Below are 16,441 nucleotides of genomic sequence, written 5' to 3'. Positions count from 1 at the left end.
AAATATGCAGAAACCAAAGCTGTAACAAAACCAGAAAGAAAAGGTTCAAGTGTTCATGGAATTTCAGTCATCAGTGAGAAACATACTGAAAAATGCACAGAATCACCTATGTTTCACACTCTTGGCCAATCTCCAGCCTCACATAGCTGCAATATACTCCTATAGGCACCTGAAAAAGTAAGGAATCCCCTCACTAATTCATTTCTTTCCATACAAGACCAATCTGATGGGAGGACTTGAGCAACTCGCATTACATAGCCACTATTTCACAACTCCAAATTTGGGCACATACTTTTTAGTCCTAGCACTCAATGGGCATCAAGAGTCCTTGGGATTTATCAAACTGCATTCCAGGACCTTTCAGACTGCTCTGGGCAATACCCCTAGCCTACAGAGAGGCCCAAGTTTCACAAAAAGCTCTGCCCTACCTGCATCCCTGTCATGAGGAGCAGTGAGAGGCTGGGGACAGTGTGTTCTCCTGAGCACAGAGCACACAGCTGGGGCACAAAGTCAGCCCCATGAAGACTCCAAGCTGTATTTGCACAGCTGCTGGCACAGGAGACACATGAACATTCCCTTTCAGAAACAGCAGCATCAAACCCAACACTTTCAAAACAAGAGTTTACAGCAACCCCCTTCAGCAGGAAAAGTAGATGCTGGGTTATTTTTAGAGCCACCAGCATTTGTTCTCTGCCTTAACTCCCCCCCCAGAAAGGAAACAGGGATGAAAGCAGTGTTTATTCTCTTATGATCTGAAACTCAAAGATCTATATGGAGCTGGTCCAACAATAATAAAGGGTTTCAGGATGAATTTAATTTGATGTTCTGAATTACTTACAACTACACAAAGCATGGACCCATCTACATCAATTAACAAGACTTCAAACTTCCCTCTTTGGCATATTAAAAATGACAAGCCCATAAAGCTGTAGCTCTAACATCTAGCCATCCTTTACACTCTGCTGCCAAATAAAAAAATGTTTTTTGAAAACTATTCCAGGCCCTAACAAGCACATCAAATTGTACATGACAATCACACACTAAGTACCCTCAGAAATCTGATGGAAATCTGACAGTGGAGGTATGACTGACACCAAAGAAGGCTTCAAGCATCAGCACTTTATTGTTTTCCAGTACAATCTTTTATACTCATCTTACAAGCATTCCACCTGTGTGTCCTCTCTACGCTTCTGTGATTGGTCAATACACCTCGGCACTCCATATTTCTTTACCTTCAATACTGTTCACCTGTCCTACCTGTTGTAGCCCATTAGGGATGAAGCTTGGCCACAGCCCCATTCACAATCACCACAAACTGTGCGCTCACAGGAATCATTTTGTCCAGGCAAATTAAAATGATCACAACTAGCAGTACTTGCAAACCCTTCAGATACCATTCAGCTCCTGCATGCAGCCATTGGGAAGGCTGGCAGTAGATTACTTTTCTAAACAAAAGAGGCAGGCACTACTGCAGAAAGCTGAATTAAGCTGCAGTTTAGTGTTTCCTATGTATTTATTCTGTTCTAAGCATCCTTTACAAAAAATGAAGAAAACTTGACTCAGACTCTCAGCTAAGGCTGTCTGAACTGCCTAAGAGGGTTCTCTCAAACATGTTTGAAATCTGTTAGCACTACCAGGACCAGGCAAAATATAATTCCCAACTATGTGATACAATCATTCTACATAGATAAGTGATTTGAAACTCAATATTCTGTTGTGGCAGCAGTAAAATATCTTTAGCTTTACTAGAAAAAAACACCAGAAGCAATTTGGACAGTGTATTAAAGCTCCCAGCTGAGCCACAGACATTAGGGAGGAAAACCCAAATCCCAGGAAGACATGAACAAGGGAGAGAGGCATTTCTCTTGATGCCTTTGGCATCATTTGAATGAGTGTCTTGATGGAAAAATTTTGCACAATTCAAAACTAGGTTTTCCAAATGCATGGGGGTTGATGTTTTTTCATTACTTTTTTCCTTTCAGCTTTGTTAAAAAATTAGGTTAGAGAAATTTAAGTTAGTTCGAAATTAAGTTGTAATGCTACTGTAGCAATCTGTGGGTAATTCAAACAGACATTGAAAAACCACACTTCATTCTGCTGTATTTTGTACTAAGCCCTGCACAAGTGGTCCCACACCTACTAATTCTACCCTGGTAACCAATATAGGAAAAACAACATCCCTTTAGTAAGTGTTACAGCTCCACTTCTGAACTCGGTTTCGGAGCATATTAGGTCAAGTTATTCCATTCAAAATTTCTTTCTTCAATAATTCTAAGTTTTCCATTAGCTAACAAATTACTAGAATTAGAGCAGAAGAATTAATTAAGGAAGGTACCCCCTCTGCACAGAACATGGCCTAGCAGCACCACAAACAGAAATCTGTTGGAATTGCCTAAAAGTGACAGAATAATTTTCTTTCTACAAGATTTTGAGTTCTGTCTCTCCTCACCCACAGACAGGCACCAAAGAACAAAGGTTCTTTGTCTTGACACAATCAAGACAAATAGAAAAAAACCAAAAATCCTGCCGTACTTCAAAATTTTAAAAATATTTGTTCCAATACAAATTATTGTATTTATACTATTTTTTTCTTATAAATTTGCTCTATGGTATACAGCAACAGCCCAGACCTAGATTTGTTTGGTCTTACTCATGCTGCCTTTTTTTAGTTCTGACTGATTTTTCATTAAATCACACAATGGTTTGGGCTGAAAGGGATATTAAAGGCCCTCTCATTCCACTCCCTGCCATGGGCAGGGACACCTTCCACTATCCCAGGTTGCTCCAAGCTCTGTCCAGCCTTAGACACTTCCAGGGATGGGCCTGTCCAAGGTTGTGGGCAGCCTGTTCCAACACAAGCCCTTCCAATTGAGCTGCGGGCGCGTGTGCACGTTACCTTGCACAGTGAGGAAGACAGAAGCTGTGGCAGATCCGCCCTCGTTGGCAGCAGTGCAGCTGTAGCTGCCTGTGTCTGACAGCCGGGCTGGCCTCACTTCCAAGGACAGGTTGGCCAGGACCCGGAGTCGCAGTGGGTCCTGCAGGCGCGCGTCACGCCCGTGCCGCTGCCAGGTCAGGTTGTAGGGCCCCGCACTCAGCACCAGGCAGCTCAGCACCGCCACGGCCCCAGGAACCACTGTCAGGTTAGCAGGCACCTGGAGCACAGGCGGGGGCTCTGCAGGAAGGAGAGGAAAGGCGTGAGAGACAGCTGGCAACCTTTCAGCATTTGCACACTCTTGATAAACAACTTTAGACACACTACAGAATAAAAAAAAAATCGTAATCTTTTAATATTTAATTATTTATTTAATAGGTTAGGTGTCAAATATTAAATTTCATTAATTGACTTATTCAGTAATTTTGTTTTAATATTTGGTTTCATCTCCCATTCTGAAGCCATGAACAGAACCCAGGGCTGCAGCTTTATTCTCTCATGCTGAGCTACCTGCCAGGAGCTCACATCACACAGACACACTTGTTCTAGATCCAAACTATCACATGCTGTAGGATGAAAAATTACATCCTGTATGAGAAGAGGCAGCTCTGTCTTCTTTGAGCACAGCCAACAAGAGATCAGTGTCACAGCAACAGGAGGGAGACAGGACCACCACAGGCCTCCAAGTCTGCTCTCTGGCCCAGGTGTGACCCCACCTGGTGGCATTTGAGCTACACAGTAGAGTTTTACAGGTTGTATATGGAAAAAAGTATGTTAGTAGGAAATTCTTCCAGCAGTAACAATGGAACCAAGTTAACACCAACAGAACATGAGTTCTTTTCATAATGGATTCTATACAAAAATGTGGATGGAGAAAGCATCCATACTCTGATTTTATTAAGGACCTCATGAAATAAGGTAAGAAAAGGGGAGGCAATAAACACAGTATGCAGACAGCCCTGACAGACAGACAGCAGACACAATGCCAACAGCTACTCCTCCTCATGCTGACTGAAGGGCACCAAAAGTTACCTGCATCACTGCACAGAGGGGCCAGCCCAGACTGTGCAGCTGGTAAGGACACAAACCCGAGGCTCCTGCTAGGGTGTGGGGCAGCTGGCAAAATCATGAAGGAATATGCAGGGAAGTGAATCAGAGAGGAGAAAAGGAGGAATAGGCAGGGAGGGGCATAAAAGGGGCCTGTCCCCTGTAAAGTATCACCCAAGCAGTGCCCTGTCTGCCCCAGCCCTGGCCTGACCAGCACAGCTTGTCCTCTCTCACTAGTAAATCAATTCTGTAAGTCTCCCAGGGGAACCTTAGTTCCTGTCCCTTCTCTGTATCCCTACTAATATTAAGGGCCAGCTACCAGGGGACTGGTGTGCATAGACTGGGTGCCAGCTGCTGGAGTCAGACCATGGATTTAGGAACCTCATGCCAGTGGCACCAGCTCCTGGGGGACCTGGGGTCCCAGCCCCAGCTCTTGCAGCCCACAGTGACCTCAGGCAGTGCTGCGCTGCCACACACCAGGTGTCCCAGGGTACATGGGATGAGCTCCGGCAGCCAGGCAGGAGGAATTCCTACAGCTATGTACAACATCCCTCAATTCTCACTTCCACTCAAATCTCTGGGAATTTCATTATTTTTTCTTGTACACATTTTATGTTGTAATTCCCAGTATTTTTTATCTGCTTTCTACCTGACCCACCTGCACAGTTCTATCATGCTCCCAGAAGAAAGCAGATGCAGTAATTTTCTACTGAAGTTAAACTTTGAAACCACAAATGGTTAAAATAACAATAGTCATTATGCTCCTCCTTGAGATATTACTGATCAAGGAGGACACATTTCAAGAAAGAAAATTAATTATTTATGACTTCATGCAATCCCATTAAAATACCACACATATTCCATTTGGTTTTCCTCAGACTGGTTCCTGAACAAAGAAAACTCCACTCCAATAAATAACACTGAGAGGGATGCTTGTGCAGAAATAAGACAGCTGTAAGAACAAGACCAAATCTTTATCAGTACACACTAAAGTACAACTATCCTAAAAAAACAAGGATAACAGGGAACTAAAAAAAAAAAATAAAAAAAATCTGTATTTCTTAAGGGTTAAAATTACTCCTAAGCTCAGAACCAGCCATAAATCCTCCTCTTCAAGGTCTCCTGGGCAGGTCTCAGATGAGGTTCACAAGCTCCATGCTGGATCCCTGCACAGCACTGTGTGCTGAGTGTGCAACTCTTCCTCTCTACAAACACAGATTGGACAACAATTGACCCCATTGCCAAACCCATAGACTTTAACCCATGCAGAGGAGAGTCAGGGGAAGCTACACCTGCTTACTGAATGGAGTTTCTCCCCTGTACTTTTAGGTTTGGGGTGTTTGGAAGAAATAGTAAATCTTCTATTGCTTTCCACAGGCTTATCATCAAATATGTTACCTAAACTCAGGAAAGAGAGAGATGAAGCCAGTACAGGACTGGAATCCCCATCTTTTGACTGCCAATCCAGTGGGACAACACAAATTTTGGATTACCCCAGCCTCTGCCCACAGTCAGCCATTCCCCAGCAGTTTACTGGCCCTTCAGTTAGGGTGCTGCACAAGCTAATGAGTCATTTGACATTTTAAGATTTAATAAGAGTAAAAAAAAGTCAAACTCAAGTGTTTGCTTTCTGCAAAATGAGAAAACATTGGCATAGCTCCAATACCTTTCACACAGCAGTCGCCAGAATGGATTATCTGTGATATACTGTCTGTCAGCTGGGTAAGCCAAGAACACTTGAAAATATTGTTTACTTTGCTTCAAGCAGAAATTTCAAGTAATTTTCTTGCAAGTGTTTGTACACAAGGATTTCAAAGTATCTCCCTGCCATTAATCCTCTGTAGGGCTCTGAACAGAACTAATTGTCATGTTTATACAGTGACTCAGTTCCAGGCCATCTCTCGTGCTTTGTAAATGAGGGGATATGGGATTTTTCCCCTTATTAGTGTTGGCTTTCAAGTGCTATCAACATCACAAGAAAAAGGTCAGGATTCTCATTCACATTTCTCTTTGATGAGGAGAATTGTTGCAGCTTCCAGACTGAGAATCTTTATGCCCACAATTGCTTGCCCTCCAAGCCGTAGTTTGAAATAAGCATCTGGGAATATCCTTTCTGTTTGAAGGATTTTTGTGGCCAAAATATAAACTAGTGCTCTAGAACCAGGACCTGGGTAAGCACAGATGTTACCATTACATTCTACTCACTACTTCGTGTGAATAAAAAGGATGTTCCTCTCCTCAAATTCATCCCTTTGTCCAAGAGGGCTATTTCTCTACAAACTCTGCCTTGCATAAAATCAATGCTGTCACACTGGTTTCTTTGAATTTGCTCATAATACAAAGAAAGGAACATCTTTGCCTGGAAAAGGGAAGGTGAAGGATTATGGAGCCACACTCTTCAGCTACTGAGAGGGTTGTTTTAGGGAATGCACAATTAGCGTATTCTCAGGGCACAGGAGAGGAAAACAAAAGAGAGTCTTTGTTCATACTTTGTTCATGACATGCAGAAGAAATTCAGACCAGACATACAAATTATTTTCCTAGTGGGGGCAGTTAAGCACCGAAGGCTGCCCATGAACTTGTGAAATCTCCACCCTTGGGGACATTCAAAGACTGACTCGACAAGTTCCTTGAAAACACCAAGCTTGGAAGCTAATTTTGTTTGAACAGTGAATGGGACTAGGTAACTTCCAAAGGTCCCTCCAGCCTGAATCGTTTTGTGATTCTGTGACTCATAATCCAGGTTAATTTACCTGGAATAGCTACTGCAGGAGATAAGAGGCAAGACAACTTTAATTTCATACCATTAAATGAAACCCTGAGTTGAAAATGTTGTTCTGAGCTCTCCCATTCCTCCCTGTCACAGAAAATTATTGCTCCAGTGTTTCTCAAGCTCACCAGCAACAGCTTTCACTTGCTCCAAGACTCATATCTGATCAACACCAACACAAGGCTATATAGATATATACAGATGTATACAGATCTTTGCTACAAACCAGAAATTATTTTTCCTTCTCATTCTGGCTGCATTGCAACTGTGAAAAATTAAGTGACAAAATTTGCTAAAGTATGGGCAGGGGCCTCATCCATCCACTCACAGACAGAAATAAGCCTACTGTTTATTCAAAATTATCTTTGTGATTAGCCCTGTTTTTACTTCCTCATCTTTATTACTACTTTTAAGAAATTCAAGGCAATAGATGAGATTTCCAACAATTTACTGAATTTTGTACTGCAAGAAAGCAGAAATTTGAACACAACCTTCGTACTTCCTTGTCTATCAGATAACACATACATACAATCAAGCCAACATATAACTGCTACAAAGTGAAATAAAAATTAAAACAATTGAAATCTGAGATTTAAAAGTTTTGGATTCTCTAGGTCAGATCTATTCTGCAAATCCAAATGATAGCAGGAACTAAAACCAAACCAACTTTGATATTTAAAACAGGTTTGTTGAATAAACCTTAGCTCACTTACAGACATGGGTGAGGAAAAAACACAGAAATTAAAAATACACTTAAAACTGAGAACGTATTTTATCAGCCCCATGTGCTTTTCTTAAGTGTTTGAGCCCAAAAAATTCAACCCAGAAGGGTGGCTGGGACGCACCTGACACATCGAGGAATGTCTGCGCACGTCCCATCCCCGCAGTGCTGGTGGCCAAGCACTCATAAAAGCCCTCGTCGGACACGGACACCTGGGCAATGTCCCAGCTCATGCTGGATGATTCTCTGCAGGAGAAAAGGGCACTCACTGAATCCCTCAAAGAAACAAGAGTTACACCAGCTTGGCTTGCAGACACAGGAGAGTTTCACAGTCATTAAGAGGCAAGACAGACCCTCTGATGAATCAAATTTGGTATCACTTTACGGATGATACTTTCTCGTAAGATTTTGCAGAACATCCCACTTGCACATCAAAAAATAAACCTTTAACAAGTCAGCACTTGTCACACAATACCAAAGGCAGTGTATTTGCTGTCATTCCCTCAGCTGCTTGTGCTCTGTTCTGTTCACCACCTGAGAAGACAGATTCCTTGAAGCCAGAGAGTTTCTGTGCAGAGCCAGTACATGGTACCAACCCCACGCCTCTTTACCAGCAAAGGCAACAAGGTCTCATCCTCCCACCTGAGCTTTCCAAACTCAAAGGTACATGAATCCAGAGAACCACTGCAGGTTTTCTCTAGATCCCTGCAAAGCCAAGGCTGCTGGACATTAACACCATGTTGGTATCACACACAATGTGAAAGCAAGAAGGGAGTAAAATTGTAGCTACATAGGCTGCTTACATGTGCTTCAAAACAAACATTCTCAGTTTCTCATAATTCAAAACCACATTTTATAAACTCCTGGTGCTACAGACACATGGAGGATGACATAAATGAGCAAACCAGTGGTTCTGCAGTGTCCCAGTGCTCCCCATGGCCTGTTGCTATGGCAGATAAACAAAACTGATAAGCACTAAAATATCTGGGAGAGCTTTGGCAAGTCATTGCCACATTACAGGAAAACACTAATGACCCCTTTGTTAGTCTGAATAGATTGATTTATTAGCCCTTAAAGGATACAGAAGGAATAAGAGACTTGGAATACGCATGGAGGTTTAATGCTGTAGCACTATGGGACAGACAATCCAACTATGCCACAAATGAAAACAGTGTACAGTGACCTTAAATGGCTTTCTATTTGTTCCCTCTTACTTTATACTTACTCTAGATAACCTAATGTATCATACTTCAAATCTCTGACATTTCCCAGTGCAATGCTGGCACATGGACATGGCAGCAACTGCCAGCACTAAAGAATAAGGTGGTGTTTCTTCCAAATAACGAGTGAGAAACTCCTCTATTTCATGAAAAGTGTGTTAAAAGTGAGGTTAGGCAATCATGTTCTGCTTCCTTCCTTACTCATGCTACACACCAGATGTCAACTGTGGAAGCCCTGAGAACAGAAGCACAAAGGAAAATGTGCCCAGGGGGTAGAACAGCTTGGCAAAACATAGACCTGTGGTGGACTATTAAAGAAAAAATTAAAAAAAAAATCACGCCAACACTGGCAGCAAGGACTAACGTGTCAGGGCATCTGCTCTACACATGGGCACTAGGTGAAGAGCTGTAACTGCACACAAGTCACAGCATGTGTCAGGGGATAACTCAGCACCTTCCAGCACCACCATAACCTACCAAATTCATTTTACTGTAGATGCAATCTGATAATTAGGCTGTTTATCTGGGCAGCTGGAGAACTACAAACATTCAAACTCTGGTTTCTCAGTCACTGCAGAAAGCACAGTGGTGCTTGGGTTGTACTGCACCTCACCTCCTGGACACCCCCCTCCACGCTGCTCCAAACCCAGCTGGGAACTCACCAGACAAAGGCTGTGGCTCACAGGGAGAAATGAAACCTATCATTTCACTACCTAGCACATGGTCTGGAGAGACATATTCTGCATGATTTACTAGATTTGAATAGCAACAACAAATATCAGTTGATCATGAGTGAACTTTTTAATTATCATGATTGTTGTTTTGATCAACTACATGAATTGCCTCTCATCAGAATTTAATGTCTTATTTTTGCTGATTCTAAACTCTGCAGGATTAGTGGGATCTGCTGTTTATAATACAGAATGGATTGTAAAGACACTTTCATGCTCAGTTTCCACTGACATGAGGTGCTCAGCTATTATTGCTCTTGACCTCCTATATCAGGCTGCTCAAAAATTCACTGCAAAATCCAGTTTTCTTTCTACACTACCATAGGATCCAGAAATGTAGAAAGACAAAGCTGTTACAATTTTACAAAAGTTTTTTCTTCCTAACATATGGTACTTATTTAAAATTAGGAATTATTATTGCAGCTGACAGTAGTACCTCTGGAACCAAAGTAAAAATGTATTTGAATTTCAAAGTCGGTTCTCTTCATGAACCCTGAACCTGTAGTTATTCTAAGGGTATCTTCACATAGACAACTGTCACAACAGAAATATGATATTCAATTTGTAAACCATTTAGGCTTTGAAATAAATATTAAAATAGTTGAGTAAAGACATCTGGATACCAAAACAAACCTTATTCAGTGCAGAGGAATACTGGAGTTCAAACGTGCACTGAACTACTAAGCTGGACAAACTCTGCCTGGAACTTCACTACAAGTAAGAGGCAAGAAACCCAAGCTGAAGTAGATCCTATCTAACTGTGAACAATATTTGGCTCGAGATATGTTTTGTTAAATTAAATTGGATGATGTGTTCACACATAATGACTCTTCTGTAACAGAAAAAAGGAAAATGCAGCTGAATTAGTGGTGCTAGGTGTGTGAAGAACAAGGAGAAGCATGGGGTTTGATACCTAAGGAATGGAAAACATTACACAGCAGCCCAAGTATGTGCTGTGCTGGGGCTGACTATGTGTCAGTCGCACCTCATTAAAACCCAAACCACACCAAGCTGCAGCATTTCCCACTGCCAGCAGTGCACAAGGCAGCTGCAAGATGTGTTTACTTGGGTATGCTGTACCTGCTGGGGAATACAGAAGTTACTCTTCAGTCTGCTCCTAAGGTGCTTCAGGCTGCACAGGAGGTTGCTGACAGTGCTTGCTAGTGCACAGTTTCTTTAGGTTTTACAAACAGAATTAAAAGGGGCACTTTATGAGTATTTTAACTAATTTACCTTTTTATTATTATTATTCTCTCATCCTACAGAGAAAGGGCACAAGATTCTTTTTCTATACAGAAATCTGAAGAGCCTTCTGGATATCCCATATAAGTTTTGCTATTTTGAGAGATTTTTCTGAAGATGAAATTTTCTAGGGCAGGTCAGGACATACTTCTAGGGCATCCATGAAAGGCAATAAAAATCAAACAAATTCATGTATGTCCAGTCATCTAAGTATCACTGGGGCCAGAGTGAGGGATGTGTTTCATAAACAAAGCTAGTTACCAATCTTGAATAACTTTTTAAAATATAAATTAAAACCATGTGACTTCTAGACTTTTAGATCCAGTTTATCATAATTTTAGAGCACACATCTGAGGGGAATTTAGGCCAGAACTTTATAAATCCCATTATATGTACAGCATGGACACCCTCTGCTATATATCATATATAGATATATCTCTCTCTATATATAAATATTATCTATATCTTCATAAAATACAGCTTTCCTGATGAAGAGCACCAAAAATAACAGACTGGAAGTAGCAGGATGTAGACAGCACATAGCAGTAAATAATAATAGAAATCATAAGCTATAAATAGGAAATAAAGCAGCATTGTGAAAAAAATCACGACTTACTTGAAAAACTGATCCACTCCCAGTTTTACTCCATTTTTAGTAAAATGTTGAGTAAAAGGTATAAGGCTTTCAACATGGCAAGGAACAGAGCCTGGCTGTAAATAATACCCTGGAGTCTTCATGGGCATTGTAACTTTGGGGGCATCTAAAGAAAGAAAACATTCCCCAGATTCTATTATCAGCTACTAACACAGATCCCCTCCTTTCCTTTTATTAAAAGGAAGCTCAATTTCTGGTTAAGCTTCACTTAGTAAGTATTGACTATCATGAACTAGAGACAGAACTTTGGAAGGAAACACCACATAAGTTATAAAAAGCTTAAGTTATAAAAGCATACAAGATCTCAATTTTAACTGATTCAGAGGAGACAGATGAGGAGTTAATTCAAGTTAAATAAAGTCTCTTACCAGGAGTAATACTAGAAAATGAAACACTTGAAACTCTCTGAAAAAGATAATCATCCTTATCATAGCCCATTATTTTAACAAAAAAAGCTTCATCTGGTGGAATGAAGTCAGAAATATTCCATAGTCCATAGGGCTTTCTGTCAGGATAGTATTTCACAGGCAAGGTCTTAAGGAGTTCCCCTGTAATGCTCAGAAGTTCCAGTCGGTCTACTCTAGCTGGAGGCAGGATCCCTGTAGTATTCAGCAGCATGAAGGTAGGAATCCCTAGAAAAACAGAAACACACTGTTTTAAGTGCTAAAGAAAACAGGTAACTAAAACATGAAAGATTATATTCCATCTGCATAGCTCACTACCCCATGAATGCAGCATTCAGCTCCAGCCCTCACCCATTGAGTAGGCAAAGGCTAAATTGTACTGAGCTGAGCTCTGCTTATTAGCTGTGAGGAGACCCAGCTGGGGAGAGTTTAAATTACTGATTTAAACAGGTGTTTCTAAAATAGCAGCTTCTTTATTAATTCGTCACCATGCACCTAGGCCAAGGCCTTTTTCTGAAGCTCCAGAAATAACAGAAACAGCACTGCAATTTTGAGGCAACATTAAAAATATCTGTATTTATGTCACACAGATACAAAGCACCCCCAGCAACCAACCCACAGCATCCCCGGAGCTATCACAAAGCTCATCATAGAGCTCTATTCAATTTTGGGGGCCTGAAGCTATTTAATGTGGACTAAAGTGGAAACAAACCTTGCACTGGCCTGCTGGATGTTTTTTTGAAGTCTAAGGTGGGCTTCCTGGAGAAGCCAGCTCGGAAGTCGATGGTGCTGAGCCCTGTGATGCGCACAGAGTGCCTCCCACTGCTCGAGGTCTGAAAAACAGCCAGCATATGGAATCGGTACTGCAGGCACTGCACAGAGGGTGAGCCAGCCCCTGAGCTCAGGGACTGACTCCAGCATAGTTAACAGCAGCACACAGAAGAGCCTCATGGCTTAAGTTGTAAGGAAAAGCACCTTGAATAAAGCTTTGCTTTCACATCCAGGCACTACAACTGTGGTGTCAGCAAAGACAGCCAGTTTGTCTTGGAAGTAAATCATATCAACAAATCAACAACTCCTTGTCATGTGCCAATGCCTGTAATGGGAGTGGTCTGGGAGTTCAGACCTGACAATTACAAACTCTACTAGAAAATGGTGTGTTAATCAGAACTCCAGAAAAAAATATCTATGCTTTAAAGGTCCATCTCTTCTCCAGCCAAGGGGAAAGTAGAGGGTGAATAGGTACCTGTTCCCTCTGGTCTCTACCCTTGTACCCTCACCTTGTCATCCTGCTTCAACCAGCAAAAAAAAAATAAAGAACAACCTCCACCCATCCATCACCCTTGAACAGCCTGAGCTTCATGTTCTGGAGAGTACAGCTGCTTTAATGCAAGTCTTTCATCTTAAAGATGACAAATCAAAGTAATTTTAAGTCACTTCCTATGATAATATGCAGAGAAAGAAAGGTCAGCTGCTACTTGCCAAAGGTGTACAGGAACCCAAGGCTTATCCTCCTCATCTGCTTCTACAACCTTCAGCTGTCTGGAAGCTTCCAGTGAGCTTTCCCTGGAGTTTTACCCAATCCATTCTCAAATTCCTGCAGCTCTCTGGAAAAGGTTACTCCAGAGTAACCCCTCTGCCATCACTGCATGTGAGTATCAAACAGTTGTTTCTTAAAACTAACAGCCTTGGGACAGGCATTAGACACCATGAAAAATCAATGTCTAACTGATCAAAGCAACGTATTTCCTTCTATTTAGCTAGCCTTTCACCTCAGAAATAGCACCACTAAAACCTTTTTTATATAAGTCAGCTGTTAACAATATAAAGAAATACTTAATTGTGCCAAACAATTCAAGGTATTGAGTGTTAATTGCCAGTTAAAATTTCATTAGATAAACTCAGTGATAAAGTTCTGTTTTATAGCTTGGTGAATCTGCATAAGGAGTTTATGGTGTGAATAAAATTTTCGTAAAGCTTAAGTCTGAAGTCTTAAAAATCTTTGTGTAAATAAACCAAACCAGTGACTAAAGCTGAGAAAACACACAGAAAAATATAAATCATTTTTCTTTATGAATTACTCAGACCTTTGGATATTTGAGAGTTTTAAGGCCAGAATAACCTTATAAAATTTTACCATTTCCTAATAACAATAAACACATCTCTCACTGTCATGTCTAGGAGCTGGGGGGTCTTTAGGCAAACACCAGGAATTAGTTATATCACACAGGACTGCTTTCCAATTATCTTTAGGTCTCTTCTCATTATTTGTAGTTGAACATGGATTGCAGAGACTGTACATTAGTGTTTCCTCTCCCAGGTTGGATGAGGATAATCAAAGAAGCAATTACATATTTGTGAGAGATGCTTTCCTGTCTTGCAAACAACATCAAAAAATTACCCAAAATACACATATCTATGAAGTGCATGACCTGGCTTGCTCATAAATTTTAAATTAATATTTCAACTACATATTCAAGAGATTTTCTTCATTTCTTTTTTCATGCAACATACAGCAATTTGAATGTTTTATCCATGCTCTCCATAGAGTTGGAGACAGCATTATGCTGAGCTTAGAAAAAAACCCAAAACCCACCCAAATCCCAACCACCAGAAAAACTCCCAGGCCCTCCCTGCAGGAGCAGCCTGATGGCTTGACAAGGCTGCTGTCCTACTGCCAGGAGTGCATGCCAGCAGTGGCAGCCTGGGCAAGAGAAGACTGTTGGCTCTGCAGGTGTTCCACCCCAAGCACGCACTCCTCCCTGCTTGGTGCTTGAGCACGTGGGTGCTGGCACACACCGGTGGCTCAGGTCACATCACAGAGCTGAGAGCACACAGGGCACTTCCTGCACTGTCCCTCTGGGCTGCAGGGCACTAGATATTTGCTGCACTGATCCCTCAACCTAGAAGTCACCAACAAATGACAGAAGTGAATCCTAAGGCACTGACTGTAGGAAAAGGTCTCAGGATCTAATGTGGCTCATGTTACCATGTCCAACAGGACCCAAACCTTTTTATTTTTAACAGCTCACCAGGTTGTCTCTGTACTGGAATTTGCAGCACTTTTGGTCATAGTATCATGGAATTGGAAGGGACCTTAAAAGGTCACCCAGTGCCAACCCCTGCTATAGGCAGGGACACCTTTCACTAGCCCAGGTTGCTCCAAGCTTCATCCAGCCTGGCCTCAGACACTTCCAGGGCCCAGAGGGGCAGACATAGCTTCTCTGGCACCCTGTGGCCAAGGCCTCCCCACCCTCACAGGGAACAACTCCTTCTCAATAGCCCGTCCAGCCCTGCCCTCTGGCAGTTTGGTTTTTTTCCCCTCTTGTCACATCACTATCTGCCCATATAAAAAGTCCCTATCCCTCATTTGATAAGCCCCCAGTCCTAGACAGACATTCAAACAATTCTCCCCAGAGCTGCTGAGCTCAACATGCTTTTGTAGCTGCAGTTCTGCAGCAGGATCAACAGCTTCCCCCAGGGCTGTGTGTGAATTAATGATCCTTTTCAAAGCACCTCTGTGCTTAGGGCAGGGACAATGCAGAGCAGCATCCATTCAGCACTGCCTATAAAGTGCCTCACCCGGATGCCTTCCCCTCCAAAAATGACTATGGAGTATTTACACTGCTACAATAGAATAGTTCAGTCAGAAAGCATCTACACCAGTAGGATTGTTTCCATATCTATTTAGGAAAGCTAAGGTCATGCAGCTTTACCTACATAAAGAGGTATACAACAATATTAAATACAAGATCACGGGATATTTACTGTAACACAGACTCAGCTCTGAGTATCTGTGATAAATAACATAGCAAATCATTATACAACCTATACAACCTCCTTAATATGCTACAGGACAATCTACATGCGTTCTGCAATAACTTTACCTTAACTGTCCATGTTCCAGGCTCTGGATCTTTGACATTTACTACCTTTGCAGAGTTGTGGATATTTAGCAATTCATTTAGTCCTGATCCTTTACTGAGCTGCTTGCCTGGAAAAACGGAAACAGGAAGTAAATACAATATTGCTTAAAAAAAGCAGAGAGTAAATACAATATTGTTGTTTTGTACCAATGTATTTCTGATAATTGACTTTCTCACTACTTAGCAGTCAATGACATTTACAACAGTCAAAATTCCCTATAATTCTTTGACAGATTACTGAAAATGTTCATTTATATGTGGGTGGTTGTGTGCAGGAATTGGCTCTCTAGAGGGGGATTTTGCTCCCTCAAGGCTGACCCTGAAGAATCATCAGCCCTAAAACTCATCTGGCTGTTTCACAGGACTAAAGGGAAAGAGGAAGTAGAGACTGGGATGTCCTAATGCCCATTTTCAAAACCTAACAGACATGCCTCTAGTAAGACACTGTGTTTAGATGGATTTAGACGCATGGAGCTGATCTGTGAGAAAGGCCAAAAAAGATGTGAGGTCACAGCTTCAGCAAAGCCTGACATTTGCACCCAGGACTGTGTTGTGATGGCTTGAACACAGATACTGAGCAAATATCTTTCCTGTAAACAAGAATGCCACAGTGCAGGACAGACCAGACCACATTGCAGGGAACCCATCCTGGGCATAAAATATTTCCAAGCTACTCAAGCTATATCCTTAGGCAAAAGTCATTCAGAGAATACAAAATATGATCTGAATTTATTTCTGGAGTGTTGTTCCAAGTTCCTAAGGCATCAATATAATAATAAAGAACAGATTTGTT

General features: G+C 41.6%; 1 protein-coding gene across 7 annotated transcripts in view; it reads right to left on the bottom strand.

Annotated features, from left to right (window-relative positions):
* Positions 1 to 16,441, bottom strand: part of HMCN1 (hemicentin 1) — a 176,103-nt gene that overhangs the window by 108,723 nt on the left and 50,939 nt on the right. For 6 of the 7 annotated variants that reach the window (XM_088060138.1, XM_088060142.1, XM_088060143.1 and 3 more), the window contains exons 6-11: positions 15,610 to 15,716; positions 12,435 to 12,555; positions 11,687 to 11,950; positions 11,280 to 11,424; positions 7,595 to 7,716; positions 2,897 to 3,172 (exon numbers count right to left, since the gene is read on the bottom strand). In XM_088060138.1, the coding sequence (XP_087916264.1) occupies positions 2,897 to 3,172; positions 7,595 to 7,716; positions 11,280 to 11,424; positions 11,687 to 11,950; positions 12,435 to 12,555; positions 15,610 to 15,716 (1,035 nt within the window). Of the gene's footprint in view, positions 1 to 2,896; positions 3,173 to 7,594; positions 7,717 to 11,279; positions 11,425 to 11,686; positions 11,951 to 12,040; positions 12,078 to 12,434; positions 12,556 to 15,609; positions 15,717 to 16,441 lie in introns of those variants that run through there. The other variant, XM_088060144.1, reaches the window with a different exon arrangement.

This window comes from Pseudopodoces humilis, chromosome 10 (genome assembly GCF_049639895.1).
Source record: "Pseudopodoces humilis isolate 2021_Gansu_Grassland_sample_001 chromosome 10, ASM4963989v1, whole genome shotgun sequence".
In the NCBI taxonomy this organism is placed as follows: domain Eukaryota; kingdom Metazoa; phylum Chordata; class Aves; order Passeriformes; family Paridae; genus Pseudopodoces; species Pseudopodoces humilis.
This window is presented reverse-complemented; position numbering and strand designations above follow the sequence as displayed.